Source organism: Thamnophis sirtalis, unplaced genomic scaffold (genome assembly GCF_051295495.1).
Source record: "Thamnophis sirtalis isolate CommonGarterSnake01/CBP01778 unplaced genomic scaffold, rThaSir2_p1.2 scaffold_7, whole genome shotgun sequence".
Taxonomy (NCBI): domain Eukaryota; kingdom Metazoa; phylum Chordata; class Lepidosauria; order Squamata; family Natricidae; genus Thamnophis; species Thamnophis sirtalis.
Genome location: NW_028261387.1, coordinates 71,656,207 through 71,673,679, shown reverse-complemented (window position 1 = coordinate 71,673,679; position 17,473 = coordinate 71,656,207). Strand labels below are relative to the sequence as shown.

General features: G+C 37.4%; 1 protein-coding gene across 1 annotated transcript in view; it reads right to left on the bottom strand.

Annotated features, from left to right (window-relative positions):
• PLCG1 (phospholipase C gamma 1) overlaps positions 1–17,473 on the bottom strand; it is a 135,099-nt gene that overhangs the window by 45,416 nt on the left and 72,210 nt on the right. The window contains exons 2-10 of the mRNA XM_087720377.1: positions 15,903–16,055; positions 14,725–14,818; positions 14,414–14,461; positions 6,446–6,530; positions 5,092–5,175; positions 4,720–4,742; positions 3,925–3,997; positions 1,541–1,642; positions 5–123 (exon numbers count right to left, since the gene is read on the bottom strand). Coding sequence (XP_087576503.1) covers positions 5–123; positions 1,541–1,642; positions 3,925–3,997; positions 4,720–4,742; positions 5,092–5,175; positions 6,446–6,530; positions 14,414–14,461; positions 14,725–14,818; positions 15,903–16,055 — 781 coding nt within the window. The remainder of the gene's footprint in view (positions 1–4; positions 124–1,540; positions 1,643–3,924; positions 3,998–4,719; positions 4,743–5,091; positions 5,176–6,445; positions 6,531–14,413; positions 14,462–14,724; positions 14,819–15,902; positions 16,056–17,473) is intronic.

Sequence of the window (17,473 nt, the reverse complement as noted above, 5' to 3'; positions counted from 1 at the left end):
TTACGTGTTATGAGAAGATGAGATCCAATAATGGGACAAGGGGTTGTTCATGTCTTCTGGGCGTATGGCATCAAACTCCGAGTTCCAGATGCTGTTCTCTTTGGAAAACAGGAAGGTGAGAAACTGTACAAGAAGAAGGGGGGAAATGGAAGTAGGAGTTGGGAGGTGAAAGATGGAACACTAAAATCCCCAAATTTCAGGTATTTTTTCAGACTTACCCCACCTGACTCTCCCAAGATGCATTGGATTACAGCTCTCATAATTTGGAAAACACGCTAAATTACAATGCTGGAAGGGAGTCTGATTGAGAAAATTTGATATAGACCAGTTGAAGTTTCTGGGTGGTCTTCAAGATCGGTTCCATGTAGAGAGCACTACAGTAATCAAGTTGTGAAGTGACTAGAGCATGAGTGACTATCTGAAAAGCCCTCCCAATTTAGGAAAGAACACAACTTGGCTCACTGGACAAAATTATGTACATGTCTTCGTAGTCAAAACTGACCCCTGCTTTTGAAGCAGGATCTTTGAGTCCAGGAAAAACTCAACTACACACCAAAAGTGTAACCCCATTCAAGGTCAAAGTGGGAATATACCCAAATCTGGATGGTTGAAACACCCATAGTCACTAGGTCTTGGTGGTAATGAGTTGGAGTTGGAGGTTATCCCCATCCAAACCCACATAACCATGCTCTGGAACAAAATCTTGACAATCATTTTCTGGTCCAAAGTCAAAAGTTACAATTGGGTATTATATCAGCATGCTGATAATACCAAACCTCAAACTAGCAGATGACTTCAACCAGCAGTTTCATATTTATTTATTTTATTTTATTTATACTTCCTATTTCTAAACAGCCCGTCTCCCTCAGAAAAAAGAAGGTGAGAGAGAGTAAGCATTCAGGGTGATAACAAATTGACCAGTGACTCAAAAACTGTCTGGAACAACTACTTTGTTTCAATCTCAAAACTGTGCTGGCAAAAGGCCAATTGCTTAAGAAGTCCTTGGCTTATCTAGACAGATCCTTCACATCTGCCTTGGAGAATATTCTAGACAAGATAAGATTGTTTCTGAGATAACATTCCATGCCAACACTAGTACTTTCTACTAGGTCTAGAAAACAACAACCCCCTCCCCCAATCAACTGCATGCTTTCTATATAATTATCTATGTTCCACCTCAGACTACTTATCCTTACTTATAATTTCTAGGACTACATAATTGCCCAGTATTATTACAACCAATTAAATATAATTCCAGCAATTACCAACGAGAAGTCTTTTCTCTCTTCTTAGAAAAGTCAAAGTTGCAACTTATTTAATATTTTAAATTGCAAGAAAAGACCTGAAGAAAAAAAGGAAAGATAACTTGCTACAATGTTCCTTTCCTGCCACATATGAATTGACCTTTATAATACATTGCAGCATTACCTACTACAGTGTAGCACATAACACTGATATCAATGATTTGAGAATTGTAAAGCCAGCTGCCCCTATCATTATTCTTCTATTTTTTCCCCAGTAAGATTCTTGGAAGTCTTACCTCATCTGAAGAAAAATAAGGTTCTTCAATTACTCTCAATGGATCTGACAAGAAAGTAAACATAAACTCTTGCACCAAGGAAATATCTGCAGCCCAAAGCTCCTGTAAATGAGGGTGGAGAAAGGTGGGGTTTGAGAAGCCAGATATTCTATTTATTACAGTGTTCAAGCTATTTTGTAAATATTCCCTTTCCCAGCCTTCTAATATTCTTGAAAAGTAGCAAGTAATTATTATCCCTGTATTGCTGGTGGAAAGCTACGTGGGATTAGAGATAGAACTGGAAGGGACTTTGGAGTCCAACCTCCTGGCCATAGCAGGACTCTTCATACCATCTCAGACAAATGGCTGTCCAACTTTTGCTTGAAAACCTCCAGTGATACAGTACTGATTCCAAGAAGCAAGGCGACTTTTATCCGTCTCCTTTGCACGCTTTCCAGTTCCTCAGCATCCTTCATCTTCTTTGTTTGGTGGGCAGAACCAAACAAAATACAGGTAGTCCTCCACTTACAACCATTTGAAGTTACAATGCTCCTTATAAAAGTGACTTAGTGCTTCCTTACAGTTCTAACCATTGCAGCATCCCTGCAGTTATGCAGCCATAGCAACCTTCACACCCAACTTCCGACAAGTTCATGAGGAAGCTGGGAGGGAAGGTCACAAGCAGTGGTAGGATTCAGCCAGTTCGCACCTATTCGGGAGAACCGGTTGGTAACTTTCTAAGTAGTTCAGAGAACCGGTTGTTGGAAGAAATCTCCTTTTGTTTTTTCCCACTTTACAGAGCTAATCCTGTAAGGAAGGCAGGAAGGAAATATTTTAGTGTTGTTTCTAGCCTAATCTTTATTGACCTGCTTACAGAAACTGCCTCTCTGGTTAACCCTTATTACATTGTAACAGCTAAGGCGAAGCATCCATCGACCTAAGTGACCTTGAGTTGGCCACGCCCACCCAGTCACATGACCACCGAGCCCCACCTACCCAGATGGTCATTAGGCAGAGAACCGGTTGTTAAATTATTTGAATCCCACCACTGGTCACAAGTCACAGTCATCTGATGTCTTGCTTAACAATCACTCTGCTTAATGAAAAATTTTCTGGTCCTTATTGTGATTGTGAGTCAAGAAATGTTTGTATTATGAGAAACAAAACTGATATAAAAAACAAATAATGAAGTGCCTCTGCCTAACCGGCGTCATGCCAGATTAAGATTCAAAGTGGGTGCTTACCAGCTCAAGTTATTCAAGCACAGCATTATACAAGCTCCCATCCTCTCACATTGTTCTAATTACCTATATACAATAGCTTTTTCTGAAAGACTGAAATTTGTTTTCTATATTAAGGCCTTCTCTTTAAGGCCTTTTTAAACATTTATAAAGGAAAATCTAATCAATATATCAGAATACAGAAATTATCTATTAGAGAACAGTATCCCATTTCTTCATTCTACCCAAAAGTTTCTCACAGTGCATATTCAAAACAAGCTATGCTTACATCTATGAAGTGAGATAAGTTTATTTTTCCCTAAAATATATCTTGAACCCCTATTAATTGCTCCATTAATGTATTCATATAAACCAAAAATAAACATGAGAGATCATCATTGGCTGGCAGCCATGTGTAAGGAAAACCGATCAGACAAGAATAATGCTAGGTTGATCAATTCAAATCTGAAGCTGTACTACTTTAAAAAGTATTTCCATTATGATGACTTCTGTCTAGAGATCATGATGACATGAATATGATCTTCATCCATGCTTAACTTGCAAGTATACTGTATAACTTTAGACCAATCCACGAACATAGAGAAATATTTGACAAAGCGTATCAGGAAGAAGGTGTGTTAGATACGTTCACCATCTTATTTGTCAAAATAATAAAAGCGGGATACTAACTAACTAATGAATAACTAACTAACTAATAAATAAATACACATGCCCGCATGCACACACATACACACAATCATATTTTTTAAATTTTATGACTGATATCTAAGTTAAGTCCATATTACGTTACTTCCCTAGCTAACCTTAGGCAATGTCAAAAAACCTGAACAATGTTGAACTAGTTGCATGAGACACTACCAGAAAACATTAAGCCTACTACACAGAGTAGTTGAGCAACACCTGAAAGAGGCAATGGCAACAAACCATTTCTTAGTGATTGCTAAGAAAACAATATAGGCATATTCACATTAATTACCAGATATCAATTTCAGCTTAAGCAAATCTTTTATCTGCATCAAATTTTGGTTCTTACGCTTTCTCAACATTGGTGCATAAGTTCTCGTTCTTTCTTTCTTTCTTTCTTTCTCTCTCTCTCTCTCTCTCTCTCTCTCTCTCCCCCTCCCCCTCCCCCATGTGTGTGTTCCTTTTATGATATGAACTTACCATTTGGTAGTCTAACAAAAACGTCTGGAACTCTGACACAGAAATTCTATTGTATTCAGATCTCTCCCCATTGCTTTAAGATAAAGTGCAAGATAAGACAGGTTGGTTAGAAGGCACTTGCCACTTCTCGAAAAAAGTTTAAATATATATAGAGACTATTTACATATAACTCTCATACATAACATGGAGATGCAATGGTGAATTTGCACATGAAGTTATGCCAAAAATAAATCACATTATGAATTACTGTCAAACAATGCCAATGCCAAAATTAATATGGCAGTGAAAGTAATTGATAAGAGTTAATTCGTTTACACTGACTCTATCAGAGAAAATTGGGACAAAGAACATAGGATTGCTATCGGACAGTATCAACACATTTGATAGCAATAAATAACAGATTTCAAATGCAAAATTGATTAAGCGGAGCACAGAACTTTCAAGAATACTGAAGAAAAGCTGAACTTTGCTATCACAACAATTGGTAAAAAAGCGAAATAATTTGCATCAATGTTGCATTTTGCTATCAGATATAATTTTGTAATGGCTGGCACCAAATTGTTAGAAAAAGCAGCTCTTATCCCAGAATTTGAGATTTTATAATATTTCCAAAACAGATCATAACAATACACAACCACACCATACTGTGCTCTGAAGTAGAAAACGGAACACTTATGAGTGCAAAGCACTATGTGCTTTGACTAATTAACTAATGATTAATTATCAGTAATATTCTCATAGTTACAAGCCATTTTAATTTCCATCTTAGCCCCAATAGGTAATAAAGCAGTTTACCTTTCTAAGAATGGAACAGCCATCTAGATAGAAGAAACAAAATTCAGTCATTGTGCTTACTAAATTTAAGCATCCTACTTCAAATGTCAATAGAGGAACTGCAATGCTGCTTCTCACAGAAATAATAAAGCCATTTTCCACTGTATAGTTTACAAAGGTCTTGAACAGACCCTTCAGGGACTCCTAATGTACTATCATTAATGTGCATATATGGATTTTTGCATATGCACATGAAAATGTGTGTGAATGTGCATGATAGTACCCACCTCTAACAAAATATCGCTGAAACACAAAAAATAATGACTGTGGACTAATACATTTATTAGTTCTTTTTCAAACATGCCATCAGAATTAAGATCAGAAGCGTCTTACTCCTTTCTGTGCATTGTACATCAAGCTCTGGTACAATTGAACGAATTGTCCGTATGTGATATCCCCATTTCTCTGTTCCACATCCTGATTGTAAAGAGAAAACAAGCAAACAAAAATCTTAAAATATGCTACTGTTCTGTCATACATGAGTGATTAATTATCTCATTTGTGGAAAATAAATCACTTGCTGCTTTTTTCTTGTACCGTTTTATAAAAGAAGGGAAGAACTTTTGTGCTTTAGTAATGCATCTTAAATGTACAAAGCAGAGGTGCATTTTCAAGGACTCTTACCATCTTTCCCCAATCTTCCTTAACTTGCTTTGGCCATGTGGGCTCAGCAATTTGGGATTTCAGGATAACATATATGGGAAGAATTCCAGATTGGGGAAGAATGGTTTATTTAGTAATAAAAAGAAGAAAAGGTATTTAAGGTATTATTTAAGGATTATCACCAATGAAGTTTAGGTTCAAGCCCTCCCTTGGCCAAGGACGTTCACCAGGTATAGGGACCAGTTATATTTTCAGCAATACCTACTTCATATGTTAATTGTGGGATAAATGAGATGAGTCAGCACGCTCTATGGTTGTGGGCCAGCTGCCTGCAGAGCGTACAACCATAGAGGGGGCCACTGCCAAAAGACTCGGGTTGGAAGCCGCGGAAAAAGCCAGGCTCAGATGGCGGCGGCGGAGGTGCTCTGGCTCCTTGATGAGAGTTGGGCCATGCATCATGAGGCTGGGAGGTCGTTGAGTGACAGCGGAACAGACGCTCATGCAATCCCCCTCTCCAGCCGTGCAGAGCGTCATTCACTGGCATTCGGAAGGCACCAAGCTGGGGGAGCCGGGCGGCGGCGAACTCACGCAGCTTGGCGATACCCCCAGGTCAGTGAATGGCGCTGTGCCCGGCTGCAAAGGGGGTTTGCCGGGTGGCTGCTTGCGAGCATGGTCGCTTCATGGCTGTTATGTTGCGCTGCTGCGACAGCACAAACAGCCGTCGCCCATGAGGCTGTGCCCTGGCTCTTTGGGAGCCCGCTCGCAAGAGAGCAGCCGCCGGCAACCCCAAAACAATAAACCCTCCCCCCATAATAAAGCCCAAGCCATATTTTGTAGGTAAAAGGAAAATAAAAACCTGTCGTATTTTCAGGGAAACATGGTAGGATGCTGGCAGCAACCTGTATTAACCATTAGCACCAGTCAATGTGATGCATTTTTGAATGTTCAGTTGACTTGAGTTTCATATTTAATGAATAAAGTATATATAATAATATCATACAATAGCATGTCAAGCTGCAACTTTTATCATTGAGTATCAAAACTCTGCACATATAAACAGGGAGAAAAAAATCCAAATACTTACTGATAATCTCTCTCTTAGAAATCTCATGTTTGGAACACGGTAGTTGACCTGAGATAGCATATTTTTTAAGTCTTTTGCAGAAATCCTAGATTAGCGGGAAAAGAAAAAAAGAATAAGTGGATGAGAGCATATTTCTATATTTATGTATTGCCAATTTATAAAATTCGCAAAATTGCTTGAAAGATTGAAAGCACAATAAAACAAGCCAAGCATTATTATGGAAGGATAAAAGCATTTCCTCCACTTCACCCCTCAGATGCTGTACCTGTCAGCCTCCTGACAGTGTTCAGAATTGTTGTTAAGAGCAGCCAATGTTGACGCCTCTTGTAAGGCATGAACTCCTAACCTTGCCTATTATTCTCCCATAGATACTTGCTTTGTGGGATCACTATGGAAACTGGATTTTTTTATAAGCTTTCTTCCAGTTTTCTGATGTTCCAATTGTCAGGTTTAAATTGATTATACTTACATTTTCCAAAATTCTATGATTTCTTCCTTAAAAATGGACAAAAAACACTTCAAGCTAATCAGTGAATGGAAAAATAATGGGACAAAACTATCAGCAATCCTTGGACAAACAGAAGAGATTATCTTGAAGTATTGCCAAAAGTACAAATATTAGAGTAGTTATTAAAACCAGCAGTCTCAGATAGTATTACTTGAAAGGAAATAGTCACTATAATTGTTCTGGTTCTTTTCCAAACAATTCAAATTATTTCAAAATAAGCATTTTTTCCTTCTTTTTTCTCAATAACTGTTGAAAATGAGATTTGCTCAAATTCATATATTACTTGAAAAATGAGTCTCCTTCAAATAACATAAATGTACTATACTGTATGGACCTTTAAAAAGCAATACAGAAAGGAAATTGTCTCATTTGAGCTGTAGTGCTTGATAGCTGGACACTATCAAAGCTTGACATCAGCCAGAGCATAGAAAACTCAAAAAAACAGTCCAAGATCAGAAGATGAAAAGAGATTTGGCCCATGGAGTTGCCAAAAATTGATATTATTGTCAAGTGAACAAATCATCATCATCATCATCATCATTACCACTGTACTGTAATAAATTGTTTAACTTTTTCAAGAAAGGGTATGTTTTTGGATTTTAATTGTGCGAAAGATCTTCTGAAGTTCAATCTATGCTTAGCAATGAGAAAATCATTAACAATGGAGAGACTTCCCTGAAAAGCAGTTATCTTCCATGATTGATCTTCCCTTGCAGTTTGCAGCACTTAAAGAAGTACCCCTCATGTTTATTCATGAGGGGTCATCAAGCAGACCCAGGCAGTCATCCACAATATGAGACAAAACATCTCCAATCAGTCTAGAATCACTGCATTTTTGTGGCAGGAATACAATCTAACAGTGATTTAAAGTATTTCTTTAAAGATCTGTGGTTTGAAATCATGCCTTGCTGACTCTACCCACTCTTATAAAAGCAATGTATAAGAGGCTCCTTGAAAATTAAATTGCACAATTGTTTGGCCGAGATTCGATAAAAGTAGTAGGCTTATCATTCCTACTCAATATACCACCACATCGCTTTTATGTTCTGATCAACCGATTCCCCAAATGTTATACTGGAATACAATAATCAAAACCATTCTTCTGAAAAACTGCAGGTTTCATATGTGCTCCCATAACTACAACCAAATATTGCAGTGACTGTGAAACAATGGAAACAGGGGTACATGACTTTTTCTGGCTTGAGGGTACCAGGAAGCTCCAGAATGTGATGCTATTCTGTATTGAACCACTTGCTTTTGCTGGGTTCTTTTCCACAGAGCACGTCTGCTGCTGAGTTCTTATAATATATTGCAATTTGTCAGTCAACCAATGACTTGTGAAATCCAAGTAAATCTATTGCAGATGATAAACTGTTGGCAAATAACTCATGTATTCCTGGCATCCAAGAAATGCTGGTCTCCTCCACCCAGGAACAGAGACTATAAAACTCTCTCCAGAGCAAAACAAGATAGCTGGAATTAATCCACTTAAGAAGGGGGAAACACCCCCCCCCCCACTTTCAGCTGAACTCCTGAGAAATGCATGTTGCAGACATATAACCTTACAGTCCAACGATTAGCTCAATCATTAGGTCAGGAAATGGAACTGGCTACAACCCATTTATGATTTCCAGATCTCAGTGGGTGAGAAAAAGTGTCTTCTCTGTTTTATACATATTTACACCACATACACACACACACACATACATACACACACAGAGAGAGGGGGGGGAGGGAGGGGGAGGAAGAGAGAGGGAGGGAGGGGGAGGAAGAGAGAGGGGGGGAGGGAAAGTGCTTAGTATTTGATGATTCCAGTAAAAAAATGGAAATCCTTTCCATCATGCTCTGCCTGCTTTTTGGTCCTGCCCCATAAAATTTCTAGAGTGGGCAGTCCACAATGCCATTTAAATGCCAACCATGGCCCCTCAGCCCACAAAGGCATTCTACCTCTGCAATATTTATTTTATTTCCTATATTATTTTTATAAACAATTCAAGCACTGAATATAATACTCCTTCTTCCCATCTCCCCCAAAACAATAACCCTGTGAGGTGAGTTGGGCTGAAAGAGAATGACTGGCTGAAGGTCACCCAGCTGGCACATGTCACTGAACCAGTTTTGATTTCCAACATTTCACAAATTAGCAATATTAGCAAAATATCTTTGGAAAGAGTTTAAACAGGGTTGATTTTCTGGGGAAAAAAACAAGTGTTGTAGTTCCCTCTTCAGACACTGCTCCAACACAAATATGCCAAAAGTGACATGTTCAACATATAGGGAAAAATAAATGATAATACTTCATCTAATGATGAGGACATCACTCTTAAGATTGCCAACTCTCAGCTGCTGTGCTCGTATTGAAGAACAGCTCAGGACTAACTATTGCTCTCACCTTAATATTTGTAATACACATATTTGAAAGTCACAATCTTCAGTATTTCTTAAAAGATGCCTAGTGTGTAGGTTTAATATAGCAAGGAAGCTTTAGCAGCCCACTGTCAAATATGCATGAATTGTTAATCTGATTCCTGGGGCACAATTTCTCTCTTCCCTCTTTGGCTGGAAGCAAAGAGAGACTGACGCCAACAGGCAGCAGTAGAAAGCATTGCACTTAAGCAAAAACACATTGTCAAATTGAGCCATTCTAATCTGTTCTGAGGGATACTTTGAATTTTCATTGCCAAATGTGTTACACATTAATCTCATAGATTTTAACTGGACTTTATAGATTTTACTACAGCTGCCCTCTCAAGAAGTCTCTCAATAGTTTGATGACCTTGGACATGTACACTAGATACAGCTGTTCTAATGTCAAATAAATGTTTAAACGTTAGGATTTGTTTAGAAATGTTTCTCATCTTCACCAAGGCTGAAATACTATTGAACTGATATACATCAAAAGGCTTCAGTTATCTCAGAATTCTCAATGAATCCAATGCATTTTAACACATTGCAATTGTTAATTCATATGGTTAATTGACTATCAGGGACTTTCGGGAAAGAAATGGGGAGCTGAAGATAACCCTGCTGAATGTAGAGCAGATGATCATGGCAGAATTTGTTCCATGTTAAAAGAGGGGATAAATTACTAAAATTATCTATACTTGTTGAGATATAGGGGAAAATCATTTATTTATATATTTCTCTCTTTTTGGGTAAGATATACTTATTTTCTTCCTTTTTATTTTCTGCATTTTATTTGCATATTTAATTTACATTACTGTAGTTGTATTATTTTAACTGTAACTTTTAATAAAGTTAATATAATGAACGATAAGTTGCTTGTAATCTGTTTTATGGGTAAGTTGTATCTCCATAACTAACCTATTTTCCTCTTCCTTTCCACCCACTTCACCACAATTTAAGTTGTACATAATGAACTGCAGCCCACAAAAGCTTATGGCTTTTAATAAAATTTGTTAATCAGAAAAGGTGCTTCCAGGCTTCCAGATTTTCTTTGAGTGAGCATATTATGCTATTGAAAATAGTTGCAAAATGTAATAATTTTGTGAGACACAGTTTCAACTGTCATTTTGATTGACTGATATGTTCATTCATTCAATTTCTATAGCTGTCCAATTTGATCAGGTAACTCTGAATGGCTTACAAGCCATAAGCTATGTTAAGTTTTCTTATTAAACATCTTACTTAGACAATGACATCCACTTTTGATGATGATACAGTGGCCCATATGAAGAAAAAGGTTGGAGACCATTAAGACATCTCAATGACCAGTGATGATTTTTTAGCTGAAACTTTCAACCAAAAAGCAGATACATTCACATAAAGAAGATAAGTGCCATTCAGAATTTAAAAGCCTATAATAAACTTTAGAGTTTATTAAACTCTAAATAAACTCTAAAAAAAATTTAGAGAGTGATGAGGTGGCTCAATGGCTAAGACACTCAGTTTGTCGATCAGAAAGGTCGGCAAATCAGAGGTTCGAATCCCTAGTGCCGTGTAATGGAGTGAACTCCTGTTACTTGTCCCAGCTTCTGCCAATTTAGCAGTTCGAAAGCACATAAAAATGCAAGTAGAAATATAGGGATCATTTCGGTGGGAAGATTAAGCCTTCCATGCGTTTTGGCATTTAGTCATTTCGGCCATATGACCACAGAGAAGTCTTTGGACAGCACTGGCTCTTCTGCTTTGAAATGGAGATGAGCACCGCCCCCTAGAGTTGGGAATGACTAGCACATATGTGAAAGGGGAACCTTTACTTTTTAATAAACTTTATTATTGTTAAATTGTTCATAATTTAATTGTTCTCTTTTTACAAAAAGAAGCCCATTAATGTTTTCTTGGAAAAGGGTCATTGTTAAAGCTTGCAAGTCAATTGCATCTTAGTCTTTTCTCTCTCAGACCGGGGACAGTGAGAACAAGAAAACTCACTGGAACCTTTTTAACAACACATAGAAATAAGAAAGAATGACCAAGGTTCATTAGCTACCAGGCTAGCTTAGTGTATCTGTTGAAAACTTCTCTGATCAAGCTTACAGCTCCATGTTCTATTAATGTTATGGACTGCCTCTGTTTTGGTTTTCAGACACCCTGCAAACAAGCTAAAGTCTCTTGTCAGGGCAGGAAATCATTAAAAATAAAAACCACAAAATAGAACAGGGTGAACAGAGCCCTCTAGGGCTGGAATGAGGTCCTAGATCCAGCCCCTCATTTTCTGGTGCTTTCAAATTTCTTGAATGCTCCTTGGCTACTCCAGCCACAGGTATCTAATTGCTTGGTTTCCCTTCAGGCTGGCCTTCACTTAAGGCCACCTTAAGCAACTTTCTCCATCTCAGAACCTTCTCAGTTTTAGCTATTTATCATACTATGAAACTTGGAAGGAAAGAGAATTGTAGCACTGACAGGTATACCACTGAAAGGCCTGAAGAGCTGACTGGGGATGTATCATCCTGGAAAAGCTGTCTAAGTACTTAGATTATGACCTAATGGCTCATAATCAAAAACCAGTTCCCAGCATATAATGCTCCAGGAATATGTTGCATTTCTCAGAATTCTCTCTTTTTAATTTTTATGAATCAATCTGTCAGATACACAGCCACATGTTCAACACTAGATTTTGGAGCAAAGAACACAAGGGAAATACTTATCAGATGCTGGATTACACTACTGCCATGTAAGCTTTTAAGCATTAATCTTGATGAATGTTCTCAGTGCTCCCCAATGTGATTTCTCATAGCTAAAGACCAATAATGATGGTGAATGACTGTTGTTTAGTCCAAAGGAATGAAAAAAGGTGAATGATTAAAGTTATTGCTAGCAATCTCCTAGTCTTTCCTGTGTTGCATTATGGGTTGCTGTATAGTAACTGAATGCACTTCCCTAGTGGAGATGGTACCCTAGAATTTTAATACTCTAATCCCTACATCATTTCATCACACCAAGTCTTTCTTTCGTTTTGTCTCTCTGTTAAAATAAAATAAATGATGTTTTCTTCTCATATCCCATCTCTTATCTATAAATAATTCCTTAAAAGCTTGTCAGCAGAAATCCATTAAGGGTTGGAAGAGATAACAACATATCTGTTTTAACCTCGATCAAATAGTCCAAGTTTAAGTTCCTTCCTTTTACTTTTTCAAGGATTGTCTAGTTATTATACAGTATATTCAGTCACTATGCATTTGGAGGTAAATCATGCAAACACAACAGAGGTTGTTATTCCGCATAATGGTTTTGCCAGACATCAAAAGAACCTGAAGGGAAATTCCGGCACTTAACCCTTTGTTTCTGAATCTCAGCCAGCAATTGTGCAATTATTAAAAATACTTTGTAGAAAAGTGCTACTGTCAAGTGGGGAGGCTCACATGAAATCTTCTCACACCCAAACAAGTTGTAAGAACACATATGAGAAACCACAATAAAGAGTTCACATTATACATTTTGAAATAATAATTTTTAAGGAGGGAGAGAAAGGCAATACAGAATAGCCCATCTCTATTCAGCATAATGGCAAAGCATATGTTCATATGGAGCTTTGAACTTCCTTAATAGATCTCCAGGTTGGAAATTGAGATTTGTTCTTATGAAAAAGACAATTTTGTTGTCTTTTTCATTGTGTGCAGATATTTTGTTTTATTATTGCTTCTAGTTAAAGGCATTTTAAAAATTCAATTTGAATTAATATATCAATATATTCATATATATCTCTTTCAAATTGCCTTCACTTTCTTGAAGAGCACGCGAGAAAAAGATCAGGTCTCCAACATTCACCTTTGCTGTCCAAACTCATTCATCCTAATATGTGGATGTCAGGAAGATAAACCCTCTTTGCATTAAATTAGAGAGTACCTCAGAGTTACAGTTAAATAAATTTAATTAATTATTAATTCAAATATTGGTCCCTTCATCTATCAATTAACTTGCATACATTTATATGCACAGAAAAATATTATCAGAATGGGATTCTAAGTTTCCTATTATAATCAAAATGATTTTACTTGAAGCATTCTTGCATTTTTCAAAAACAATTATTGTTATCTGCAGGGTTTTTTTCCCCAAGCGCTTATATTTACTTACTTACACACACACACACACACACACACACACACACACAAACACACATGAAAATGTTACTTCCCTATTAATTAAGAGACATATTTTACTTACCATATTTTTTGGTGTATAAGATACACTTCCCCCTTCCCATCCTCCCCCCCCCCAAAAAAAGTGGATGGAAATGTCTGTGTGTCTTATATAGCGAATGCTGCTGAAGCTACACCCACCCATCAGTCCTCACCCTTCGGCCTCTGCCTCCCAGCAATTTGCCTCCTTGCAGCAAACAGTAAACAGCTTGCTCAGCTTCAGCACAGCCTGATTTAGCATGAGCAGTGGCCTATTGCATGAGCAGTGGCCTATTGCTGCCTCCCCGTGCCCTGTTTTCGGCCTCCATGTGCCCCATTTTTGGCCTCTGTTCACCCGATTTTCACCCCATTGCAGGCGGCAGGGATTGCTGCTGCTACCACTGCCTGGAATGGATCAAAAATGGGGCAGCAGAGGCCAAAAATGGGGTGCGTGGTGGTAATAGGCAGCAGTGGCAATGGGTGGCGGTGATCCTCACAGCCTGGAACAACTGCTAGGCGATATTCTGGGAGATCCAACTGCCAATCAGCTGCTCGTGTTAAATCAGGCTGTGCTGAAGTTGACCAGGCTGTTTGCTGCAAGGAGGCAAATTGCTGGGAGGCAGAGGCAGATTTTTTTCTTGTTTTCTTTCCAAAAGCTAGGTGCATCTTATAATCCCAAGAGTTTTATAGTCTGAAAAATACGGTAATTAAAGTGTTACTTTTCCCTGTTTAGAATAGACACTATTCCAACTTTGATTATACTTTTCTAATCATCCAAATTCATTTTTCGATTAATAAAAATTAAATAGAAAACTAATTTTTAGACTTTTGTTACTAAAATACACCACATCTCATAATATACAACAATAACTTTCTATTTACCTATCCTCTCTGTTGCGGTCGACAAAGTAGAACTGTTTCCGAAGCCACCTAAAAGTAAATAGTTTTCAAATATTTGTAAATATGTCAGTGAATCACAAAATCTTCCTCTTTAAGAATCCCCCAAATCCTGCAGATTACATAAATTTGAACTGCTATGAAAGGAAGCATGGATTTTAATACACATAATCTTAAATTCCACATAATCTTAAATTCATATAGAAAGATGCTGGCAGTGAAGAAGAGGCAGTGAAACCTATATATAGTATGCCCCTTGCTTGAAATGGTCCCTCTGTTCCAATTTTTTGTTTTACCTTTCAATTTGCAATGGAGTAGCAGCTTTTAGGGTATCTGCCACAAGCCAGTTCAACCCTTTGATCCACATGTTGACTTCATCTTCGGAAGTGGCTGTGAAAATAAAGAACAAACTGAGCCTGTCAAGACATGACACAGGCACTGACCCTTATATCCAAGAAGGAAGTCACTTTGCAGCTGGTTTCCAATAGACGGAAACTAACCCCATCTATTTTGATATTTACAAATTATAATAGCCATAAAACCAGTCTTTAAGGAGGAACAATCACATCATTTCAATGTTCAGCATTCAACTCATTATGCTCACTAAGTAAGGAAGAAACTTTTTTTAATCTTTTGGGGCAAATCCCACATGGCAAAAAAGAAGGATCTCCAGGGAACTTCAGTAATCAAGTTAGATCTTTTTTTCATCCTTTTCAGGTCACAGATGTGCATGCCAAAACTTACTTTAGCATAGCTTAATGTCATCAAATGGTGTCATGCTGTGCAAGGCTAACAATCATTTAAGATATGTCTATTAGCCAGTTCAAATAATTATCTTAGCATAATAAGGATGCAGATTGATTGCTCTTATTCAGAATATGGCATATAGTAACATGTTTGCTTAATTGCTTCATACCACATTCACTATTCTAGTTTGAGCACACCAGATTCTGCACAAATCCAGAATCATGCCCTATGATTCATGCCTTTTGAAGAATTACCATCAACAAAGAGAAGTGAGCAAAACATGATCAGTATTAAGCAATGGAATTTCTCTTTATCTTCCCATCAGTTTACCTTAGAAAGTACTTCATACGAGAAGTACACTCCCCCATTTCAAATTTTAGAAGGCATACAGGAACACACCTGTGTACTTTATAGAATTTGGAGAGGGAAAAATGACATTTAAGACTACTTTTAGCTTTTGAAGCTGTAAGAGCCAACACTTGCAACACGGCTAGCCATAGAGTTAACCAAGAATGTCCATGTGCTCAAAGACTATGGCAATGGCTATCAGTTCTAGCAGCTGCTAGCAATTCTAGTCTCATTATTTGTTCCTCTTCACTATTCTAAGCCAAGTTTTGCACACACACACAAAAGTAGATGAATAGCAGTGGTGTTGCTGGTGTTCAAAAAGCTGCAACAAAAATTGGATTGTAATCTCATGTCAGTGACAAAGTAAAAGTCATCTAACCTTGCAAACTGAGTGTTTTCAGTCTGAATTCCATGCCATAGAGGATGACAAAGCAGTGAGACTGTTCTGGGCGGAAACAAGAATCTTCTTGGTATCGGTCAAAATCTCTGGAGTTCTTTCCCTGACGAATTTCTTGGATTTCACGAATATCAACTGTTAAAATAATAATAGGAAATAAAATTAGAATAAAATTAAGAACAAATGTACTTTGCAGTTGAAAGCTTAATAAACACTGATAAATGTTATCTGACAATATCATGCAGTTACAAAATATGGTCTTCTATTTGCAATATTACGCTTACTGTTGCTTAACCTCTAAACCAACAGGTACTGGAACTTTTTCCTTGCTGGAGAGATCTCTGCCTGAATTACCTTTTCTCTTTGAAAGATATGTGTATTAGATGCTGCTTTCCAGTTAAAGCATTTCAAGCATTCCCAGATTCATATACATTAGAGTTCTAAGATCAACATTTAAGAAGTTTAATTAATTTAGGAACTTTGGGGTAGGAGTAAGGGCTTGCATGACACCCTTAACGGACTTTAAAGAAGCAGGATAGAAAGAGTATTAACTCTTTTGACCTTTGCTGTTGGAGAAAACTCCTGGGAATTCTGTCGATAGCCAAGTAAACAATCAAATATATTGTTCACCAAATCAACTTAGAACTTGTCATTCAAGGAGCAAATGACCACATACTTCATACACATTAAGCAAAGATCTAGATTTCTGGAGAAGGTTCTAATCTGGGAAAAGTAACAGGGAAGGGAAGAAGAGGATGGCTAAAAGCAAGGTGGATGAACTCGGCTACAGTGGTGATGGGTATACAATTGGAAGACCAAGTTAGGCATGGATCATGATCGAGAAAATCTATCTGACAACTAAGACTCAATCAAATGGCTTGACAGTACCTAATCAAGGAAGGATTTGCAAACATTTCTAAGATATATTTAGAATAGAACAGAATTCTTTATTGATCAAGTATGATTGGACACACAAGGAATTTGTCTTTGGTGCATATGTTCTCAGTGTACATAAGGAGAATAAAATACATTCATTAAGAATAAAAAAGATACAACACTTAGTGATAATCAAGGTTACTAATAAGCTATCAAATTGTACTAGGAAACAAATAAAACAATATAAATTGAAAGATACCAGCAACATGATTGTAGTCATAAGTGGGAAGAGATAGATACAAGAAAGGAAGAGAAGAATAATAGTAATACATTCTTAGTAAATTATTGACTGTTGTGGGTATTAGTTGTTAAGCAGAGTGATGGCATTCGGGGAAAAACTGTCCTTGTGTCTAATTGTTCTGGTGTGCAGTGCCCTATAGCGTCGTTTTGAGGATAAAAGTTGAAACAATTTATCTCCAGGATATGAGGGGTCTGTAGATAATTTAATTTCTGACATAGCAAAGAATACAGATGTCATCACAGTAAATATCACTGTGTAAGAAAAAGCAGAATTATCCAGAAGAATGAGGTATAAACAACGTTGGCCAAACCAATTAAAATTACAGTGCTGATGCAATTCAACATATTTATTTATTTTTATTTATTTATTTATTATC